The 9,778-nt window shown below is 39.0% G+C and overlaps 1 protein-coding gene across 3 annotated transcripts; it reads right to left on the bottom strand.

The window, feature by feature from the left end:
* Positions 1–1,015: 1,015 nt before the first annotated feature.
* RB195_000582 (uncharacterized protein) lies at positions 1,016–9,690 on the bottom strand (the record flags this gene model as incomplete). Of its 3 annotated transcripts, XM_064197006.1 has the most annotated exons (13): positions 1,016–1,528; positions 2,136–2,342; positions 2,410–2,605; positions 2,684–2,839; positions 3,101–3,219; positions 4,989–5,099; positions 5,167–5,274; positions 5,341–5,493; positions 5,676–5,846; positions 5,971–6,095; positions 6,905–6,994; positions 9,371–9,440; positions 9,520–9,690. In XM_064197006.1, 13 exons carry the CDS (start codon positions 9,688–9,690, stop codon positions 1,016–1,018), a joined length of 2,190 nt encoding a protein of 729 aa, XP_064052887.1. The 3 variants fall into 3 exon arrangements, with proteins under 3 accessions (XP_064052887.1, XP_064052889.1, XP_064052888.1); XM_064197008.1 differs by lacking the exons at positions 9,371–9,440; positions 9,520–9,690 and having other exon boundaries at positions 5,341–5,601; positions 6,905–6,923; XM_064197007.1 differs by lacking the exons at positions 1,016–1,528; positions 2,136–2,342; positions 2,410–2,605; ... (6 more) ...; positions 5,971–6,095; positions 9,371–9,440 and having other exon boundaries at positions 6,944–6,994.
* Positions 9,691–9,778: the final 88 nt, after the last annotated feature.

The raw sequence follows: 9,778 nt of genomic DNA, 5'->3' as shown, positions 1-9,778 counted from the left end.
AAGCACATCAAGAAAATGAAACAACATCAAAACACCATCTTATTTTCAAAAATCAAGGTGACCTCAGAATGGTCGGCCTTCCAAGACCAGAACTGTTAATGTTTCGCTTTTATTGCTATTGTAACTATGAAAATACCCAACAAATCAAAGAGATTCTAAACATTTGCTAGAGAAAAACTTCTGTAAGAACCAGAGTTATTTCCCAACGTTCTAAAAACCGGATGGGAGACTGGGCGGTTGAAAGGAACCGCTCAAAATGGATTGAGTTTTAAATGGATTCTATTAAAGCGGCGCTGTCAGTCCATTTTTATGATAAAAATGGATGGAATTTTTTTCAAACAAAGTTATAGATATACATTCCGATTTAAATCAGGTTTCAGATAAGGTAAAACTTTGAATCAACAAGACTCTTATCAACAGATAATTAGGTGTCAAGCATAAGCAAAATACGGTCTACAGTGCTCAGATTAGCGGAATATTTCCCTCGCAGCAAAGTATTCTTGACGAAATACATGTTGAATGCAATATTTTTATATAAATTGTGAAAAAAATTAACAATATCTTTCATTAGACGTCACTATTTGACGATTAGACCCAACAAGACAAAGCAATGCACATTTTAACATAACCTGTTGCACAAAAAAATATATATCACAGAGTAAAAAACCGTTATGAACGATTCAGTTACCTGAACAACGTGGTTTTCAACAAGGGTTCACTAAATCTAGTCGCAAAAGGTGTGCGAGCAGGTTCAAAGTGAATGAAGTTCATATCAAATAACCCTAAGCTATTGAAAAGATTTCATGACAGCAGCAATCAGATAAGCCCTCAGCTATCTGCTTCAAATGAGTTGCAAACAACGACTGTACCCCGATACATCGATGATTCTACAACAAATTCCTCAGATTCTCCAGCCCGTTAGCTTAGCTTATACACGGATGTTATGAAAAAAAAAAACAAGAAACAGATATTAACCGTATGTACCAAAATTGGAGAGAGAAACTACTACGGTTGATTAGGAAGATTTTTCTTTTGATTTCGGAAGCGTTTGCTCTTCTCCCGCCGCTTGCTGATCCCATTCCCAATCAGTAGTCGGAGCTTCAGCTTCTTCAACGATATTATAAGTAGGACTTGGCGCAGTCTCAACAAGGGCAGGTACATCATCTGTTGTGATCACAAGCGTATTTTCCTCTGTTTGTGGTTTCGTTTCGCCGTGAGAATTCGGATCAGTAACTGATGTCTCTGATTCTGCTTTCACATCAGTCGATTCGCCGTCATCACCGCCTTCGTTGTCCAATTCAAAATGAACAGAACTGGGAGCTTGTTGAGAAGGTGAGCACATGGAAGTGTCCGAAAAAGACGCTTCTTTTAGAAAATCTGACGTGTTCGGAGTTTTTTCGGCAGTATTAAGAGATTCCAAATCAGGAACGATTCGTGCTTTCATAATCACGTCAAGTACGGCTTGAATCCGCTCGCAGCCATCACAAGATGCAATCAGCTCGTTGACGTCCAGTTTTGTGAAGGACTCCTATAATTATATCTTGTTCTCACAGACAGCTGGATGATATACACGTATTCGACTTTGATTCCTAATACTGTCTGTCACAGTAGTTGTCACAAACTATTTGAGATCGCTAAAATTTTGATGCAGTTACTTCCTAGAAAAATGTTAAGACACGAACGGTGAACTTCGAGAACTTCTCTTGCTGTCGATAATTGTATTAGGGTCAGAACGACGCGGTCCAGCTGCATAAGCGGCTGCACTCAAAGCAGTGCGGAGAAGCGTAGCGGTTAGAATCTAAAGGGACTATCGCTGAAACCATTCCTAGGTGTACTTCACAAAAGTCCCACACCGTCATCTCCACCGCATCGCTTCTACCGCAGCCGCTTACACAAATGCACCGTGCTTCATCTCGTTTTAACCTACTGTATTGATGCTACAACCTTATAATACTTGGAATAGCAGAAATTTTTGTAATTTTGGAAACTGCTTACATGAGCAACAAGGTGGAGCAAAAAAAGGCATATTGCGAATGAATTTCCGATTTTCCGCTAACTATCGTTGTTAAAAGCACAAACAATACTTTTGAAGTGTTGAAGCTAAGAAGTTGAGAAATTATAGTAAATGAACTCACATATAGTTGTGGAGTTATTGTTGTTCCAAATAATCGAGTTATTCCAGAGAAAGGGAACAAGTAACGAATGCACCGATTTATAAATGGTACAAAGTGAAGACAGAAGATTTCTACTGCTTTGCTGAAATGAGCAGATGACGACTGGCCACAAAGCCACATCAGTATGCTTCGTATGGATTCTCGCACGCATATAACCACATTCTGAATCTAAAGCGGAACCATATAAATTCTTGTTTACAACAGCGTTGGAGAATTAATGCATGAAAATACGAACCAGCATGGGACTTGGAGAGTAACGCAAACTATTGAAAGCTTCAACAAGGGCATTCCCATAGACACAAATATCGTCCCACATTGACACTTCAGCTGAGGGTTGCGGAGTTTTATCAATAAGAGAAGGTTCATTTTCCAGAGTCAGGGATGAAACTTCTCCACTGGCTATCGACAATACTTTCACATCATTCAAGAAACTAAAGTTGAGTGTTGTAATCGAGAAAAAAAAAACGAGAAGAAAAAAGACCCGAGAGCTGATGTAATGGGACACTAACCTATTGGTAGCCGTTCGAACATCGGAACTGAATCGATCCAATACGATCTTCACAAGCGAATCAACAACAAGTGCTCGGAAATCTAGTCCCATGCGACCGAGTGATGCAGCTAGTGACATGAGCTTTGACCAAACAGTGCACATGTCAACGCTGTTCCTGAATAAAAACAATCATAACAGAAATGAACTAGCAAAAGTATTGTATAATATATATATATATAACAATATAAAAATAAAAATAATAATAATCGTAGGCCGCAAGTAACACAGCAGAAATAGAGTGCCACTATTTTCTTTAGTTTAGATGCTTGCACACATCCATCTTGGAGAAGAAAAAAAACGTAATTCGTTAGTTTTTCACTACGAATATAATTGAGAAGCTGGTAAAAAAATGGAAGAGTAACAAGATCATATGTACTTCATATCTGCTCGTCGTACAAGATCCAGCAGACGAGTAATGTTTCGCGCAGTCCACTGTCCAAGCACTGCAGAAGGTGCACTCGATGGCCATGTTTCCCAGCGGGGGTCTAACGACAACTGAAAATAAAACGGTTATGCAAAGGGAGAATTTTCACTGTTCATTACGCATTATTTGATTGTGTGAGGCTTCAAATAAATTTGTTAGTAATTCTCACTCCGCAAATCGTGTTGGAATTTTTTACTCAAATTATATTATTATTATTATTTATATTCAACTGTACAACGCGCTCTAATTTAGCTTGTACACGAACACGAATTTATGTTGAAAGAGAAATGGACACTACACCTCAATAGGACACGCCAAGAGTTCCTGTAAAATTTTACTTCCCTGGTGGTCTTGCCTACAAAATCTGATTAGGATCGCCTTTTAGTCCAGTTGCATTTTCGAATGGGCTTTCGCATAAAACTGGCGAGCACAGGAAACAGCTAATAACTCCTAGTGCTCAAAAGAAATCTCGAAATGTCTTCGTTTCAGTTATACGTTGCTTCTTTGCATGTTTATCCATCCCACCTTTGAAAGAACTTATTTAGAAAATTTTCACTTTATTAGTCCAAATCAGGGACCAATCAGTGATAATGTAATTACCATCATTATCAGCAACATGGAGCCACTTAATGGACGAGGCCTCAGTGCCCCTTCTCCCAGAAGGAGAAGGGCTGCGACGAAGTTTTCAGCGCAGATGCTGCTTCAGGATGATACTCGAGGGTTATAGGGAGGATGAGGCATTTTCATCCACTCCAGGCTCTCCAGAAATCGGCGCGTCATCTTTGCCGTTTCCGGTCTAGCGTTTGCATATAGCAGTGCAAATTCGAGAGCGTTTTTGGCGCACTGCATCGACCAACTTCTACAGTTGCTTCATGTAGAGATTGGCTAAGACTGTCTGCTCACCACTCGCCAGCTTCCCAGCACAGAACATCTTACGCATCCCAGAATATAGAAAATCTAATGGAAAAAATATGCAAAGGCCTAATAAGACGTTTTTCCATCGCTTTCCCTTCTGAAACAAGCTTCTGGATTGTTTACTTACTAATGAGCTCTGAGGAGAGTATTTCTAGCTACTTCTATGCAGTTCCCTCTGAGTGCAATAAGGAAACGCTGCGCTACATCACTTTTTCCCCAATGCTGCAAAATTTCAATGTATAGCGTTTGCTAGAGGATTCCATTTTTCCATCATGTGTTAAAATAACAATGTAGCGGTATCCACGATGAATGTGCTTGAATGAGATGTGAATATCTGCGTTGCTTGTTGCATTAATAATTCTTTTATTGCTTTGTTGATGTTATTCATAAACAACTGCTATTTCTAAACTTATAATAGGTGAAACATATTAGGACATATCTTTCACGTTTGGGTCGCCGTAGCAAAGAGCAGCGATGAAATCTCTGGAGAACGAGGATTTTGAAAAGAGTATTGAGCGCGACCACTGTTTCCCTCCCTAACCACTGATTTTTACAAAGAAAAACTTGTATTCGGTGCACTTCTCGAATGTACTCTACGCAAGTGTGGTTTGCGAAGGAAAACTGCGAAGATCTCGGCAATGGCATTTCCTCTAGTTGCAATCTCGTACAGATATCAAACGGATAGCCTTGAAAAAAAAAGTTTTCAAGATTCGCTATTTACATCGTTAGAAGCTCACTGTTAATCTGTAATATTCCGACTGGAAACAGCGGAAATTCCATCTGACATAACGCTTTTAGTTAGAACAATGCGTTTAAATATTACCCTCACAGAAACCACAAACCTTCGCGTTGAAGTTATGAATAGAAACTAAATAAGCTAATGAATTTGAGACCGTAGAAAGTAAGAAACATAATTATGACTCACATCTTTGCGCACCGTTTCATTTTCGGGGAAAACAGCTAAATAGAGCACAAGAGTATCATACATACAATCTCGATAAATTTCAATAGCTCGAATGGCGAACTCTGGATGGTTCTGGAAGGTAATAAAATGGAAATATTCAGAAATTTATAAAGCAGAAGACAAACATAGGACAACAGACCGTGATATCTAGAATTTGCCTATCCAAATACATGTCTCTGTGCTGCAGAATACAGATACGTAACTGTGTAGGCGTGAGGTAAGGCATTTTACGAACATTGTTCACAACCTAAGGAAGAATGATAATGAGAAAGCTTATATTGAAGCACGTGTGCAAGGATAGGAGGAAACGTACCTGGATAGAAGAAGCGAGGTCAAGAGGTCCCGAAAATTTGTTGAATAACTCCTCCAATAGAAAAGATCGAGCTTCTACAAGTTTGTCGGCGATGCCCCAAAAGAAATTTATTACAGGTTTTGCAATGAAATCTTGGATATGCATATCATCTACCTTAATCAATGGATTCTTGATTATAGAATGCTGCTGAAGCATCATACCATAATTAGTTAAGGAATAAGCTGCTTCATAATAACCAGCGCGAATGCAGACATCCATTCTCTATAGAGAAAACGGAATTTGATGCCAGGACCAGAAAAAAAGCAATGTACGAAGACATAGTGTTGACTTCTTACCGCAGGAAGCGAAAGAAGCTCCCACACAGGACCGTCTTTCTGACATGCAGATCGCACAGTTTCAAGCTCATTGGATATATCTTTCGTACAAGTATGGAATGAGCGCAGTTCAGCAGCAAGTTCAGGAATCTGCCCGGATACAACACGGAGCTTCTCTTTCATCTCAGTGAACTGCAATTAACTGTGTTGTGTACAAAACAAAAATTCTCGGAAATGACGTGAACCTTTGAATCTGGAAAAAAAAACCCTTAATTCTGCTTATGCAAAGATTCAGAACTGGGAAAACAATACTTACTATGTCGGTACAATGCTGGGTTGTGCGTCCGGCATCTGCGTAAGTTCGATAATTGTTGAACGCCAAGTCACCTATCTGATCTTGCAAGGACTTCAGATCACTTGAAATAAGACTGCGTTCCCGCCCTGAAAAAAAAAAACAAGGACCTCGTATGCAGGAACACAACAAGGACGATCACGGAGAGATCACACAAACTTCGTTGGAAAACCAGAAAAATTGTGCTCAAAATTACCTTGTCACTACCCCTATTGCAATGAGTACGAAAATTCGATAGGAGCAATTCTGAGAACAACACTAAGGAATGAAAGTGAGTTTCTCTCAAACAAACAACAAGATTGTGCATCTGTGAATGCTGGTAGAGTTAATGAAACAATAGGTTACTTGAAAGTGAAGAGAGCTCAACAAATACTAGATGATCGGGTCAATTCAAAAAATAAAAAATAAAAAGATATTTTCGATCTAATGAAAAAGCAACCGACGCACCCAAAATATCGTTGCTGGATTTCAAAGGCATGAGTTATCAATGAACATAATTTGTAAAAGAAACAATAAAATGCAAAAATGAGAATGTAGACTATTCAGAATTCAACTACAATGAAGTCGCACGCACATTTGGTATGCTAAAATGAAAAGAGCAATTAGTATGCAAAAAGAGTGCCCATTTAAGAAGTGCACAGACTTCTTAGGGGGGCACTTCGGTCGATGATGTGCCAACTTTGGGGTATAACATCTTTTATTGCGATACCACACGTCAATAGAAATTGCAACGATAATCATCGATGCACGTCTTCAACACACGCTTGTAAGCACGTCGAGCAACAACAATGACAGCAGCAACGCTCTTCGAGATCAATGGCCTTGGGCAACTTCATTCCGACGATGATTGCGAACAACAAAAAAGGATGTACATGAACATAATACCAATAAAACTCACTGAGCTGTTCTGATCCCATTGTCCTCAGTTCATCCTCGATCATAAACTGTGATGGCAAATCCATGTCAACAGCTGACGGAACAGTAGGTGCTGAACAATCTTTTTTTCATATCTTACTTCACTAGCCAGCGATGATCCTGGTTTGAGAACTGCGATATTGCAGAATTTCAAGACAGACATGACTATGAAACATATGTCCTTGGATTTTGATAAGATCGTCTCGTTACAGGAGAATCATTTACAGCAGAAGTCTCAAAAGTAGTAAAAGAGTCGGACAGGAACTACCAAAGTGACGTGATTTGTGATAATTTCACAGGCGGTTACACACTCGTCTGGAGACCCTCGCTAGCTTCAATGAGACTGCGTAGCTCAAGAGGGTACCACTACCGCCATCGACAGCAACTGCTTAGTAGGTTGGAAAACAGGTCTCCTCGGCAAACGAGTGCACAGGACCCCCTCTACAGTGTGGAGAAAACTTCCCGGATTCTCTTTCTCTTTCATTTTATATTTTGCACATGATATTTTATGAATAAGCTTACGTAGTCTTAACAAGGTCCTGTTCTGCTAGTTGTTTGTTTTGCTTCTAGGACGCCTCTAAGATCTTATTTTGCAGAGATTCGATTTTTGTCTTTTTTTTCTCTTGTGTAATCCCGCACGATTAAAGTTTGCTGTAGTCGGAATCATAGTAAAGTCTCAGAAAGCTGTCTTAGAAGAAGGCTTAATGGAACAGCTACAGAAAAAGAGGAGCAGAAATCCACCTCCTGCAAAGCTAAGTCATTGGGGATATGCCTTGGAATCAGAAGAAACTTCGGAACTAGCGAAAAAAGGTTTTCTTTGTGTTTAAGTCTAAAAATCGCGCACAATCACACAGAAGAATCGGACAGAAATCAATTTCCCACAAAGTAACATCGAGCAGACGTTCTAGGAGCAACACAAACGATAAAAACTAATAGGAAATTATTTCATATTGGTAGAGGATTTTTATTCACAAACAAACGAATATTGAGAATGGACATCGAAAAAGCACCAGAAAAATCGGTGGAAAATGTAGAAAATAAGGAAAGAACAGTAATCTTTTAGAGTTGATTTGTAATGGTTCCGTCCGTTGAATTTGGAAAATAAACTATGTGTAAAATAGAGCAGTAGATGTGAGACGACCCTACAAATCATTTGATTCGTGGAACTGTGACGTTAACTCGTAAATAAAGGAAATCTGTGAGTATTTCCCAACGAATTTAGTCCTGGCTAAGTAAATTTTGTGAGTGAGATGAGGTGTAGTTGGGTGAGGGGGAAAGTAACACCACTGCTTTCAACAAATCAACCAATCCAACAAAACAGCAAGGTTTAGAACCGCCAACTCTGTCTTTACTGATGTATCAATCATGATCACGACAAAAAATGGATTATCCAAGTGAGATGTCACTAACCTATTTTTGACTACACATTGCATCACGAAATTGAAAAGTGCCAATATGTGGTCCTTTGAAGGCTCGAAAAGAAAGGAAAGGTAAGTACTCAGGTGAAAAATCAGTAAGCACAATCAAATCACTGCTCAACGGAATCAATCAAAAGTAAGCACAATCGCAACGGATGGAAAGCGACTTTATAAATGTCATTCTCTCAAATGGATTTCTTTTCTAAGAAAATTTTCCTTTTGCGAGTCAGAATTTCCAACCATTCATCGTGACCCATAAATCGCACGTAATTTCGCGTTTTCCTTTTTATGGGTGAAAGCCTTGTTTCGTCCTCTTTTAAATGGTGCTATCTTAAAACCATACACTTTCCGTGTTAACAAAACGTGGAAATCCAAAGAATAAAATTCATTCTCCTCACAAGCAACTTGGAAAATGATTCGTTTGAGGAAAGTCGAAAGATTTAAGTTTGTTGAGACCGCGAAACAGTAACAGAACCGTTTTTCTCCCCTGTAAGTATCTAATGAGTAAGGTTAATCGTTGCGAAACCACATATAATTGTAAAATTAAGTTAGTGTAGTATTGTTTTATGCTTACGCAGATTGCAAGAGATTCGAAACACGTCCTTCATATTAGGGTCAGTTCACTAGATATAAATATTTGATCACTATAAAATACTTGCTAAAGCTTCCATGTACGACTTTCGACAAACGATTGTTGATGTTTCAGTAATTGATTTCTTTAATTGACCCGGACACAAAGTTGTTACTATCCTTTATTCGTAGCTAACGTTTCGGCAATATTTATTTATTTATAATATCGCCTTCAGAGCCTGAAAGGGTGAAATCGAACGTGATTGATCCGACCAAATGCCTTGTCCGTCCCACAAAAAAAGTCCTACGTTTACTGTTGGGTCTCGTAGCTACCAGTAGAAGAGAAATGGAAAAATTTTCTCTTCTACTGATTCTGTACTGATTATCTATCTAAGAACTATCTACTACGAAAATCATGTAGTCTCAGACATTGTGTGCATACTTTAGAGCACACAACACACCATTCGAGACCGAAATCCACGTAGATCGCAATATTTTCCCAATCTCTTTTGTAGAACTCCATTTTGTTCTCTTGATACAACAAGGCAAATAAAAGAAATGTTGGAAAAGAAGAACTTGAAAAAGAAGGAAGATGAATAGAAAAACTAACCTCTATTATACCGCCGGCCAGCTGGTCAAGACGTGGACTGCGATCCGAAGACGAGATTTCGGTTCGCGGGAATCCTTGGATGCGAATTGGAGCGCTGAAATGACTCGGCCTGTACGCTATCAGTGTTCGGTGTTCTAAATCGTGAACGGTGTCGTAGTCGCATGCTCTCATTTTGGAACTTTCATATATGATTTTAGCAATCTAATTCTCTAGTTCTACAGTACCCCTACTCACTTATTACAAGCATTTTGCTTCTTTT

Source organism: Necator americanus, chromosome IV (assembly GCF_031761385.1).
Source record: "Necator americanus strain Aroian chromosome IV, whole genome shotgun sequence".
NCBI lineage: Eukaryota > Metazoa > Nematoda > Chromadorea > Rhabditida > Ancylostomatidae > Necator > Necator americanus.
The sequence above is the reverse complement of the archived record's forward strand: the minus strand, read 5'-3'. Positions and strand labels throughout refer to the sequence as shown.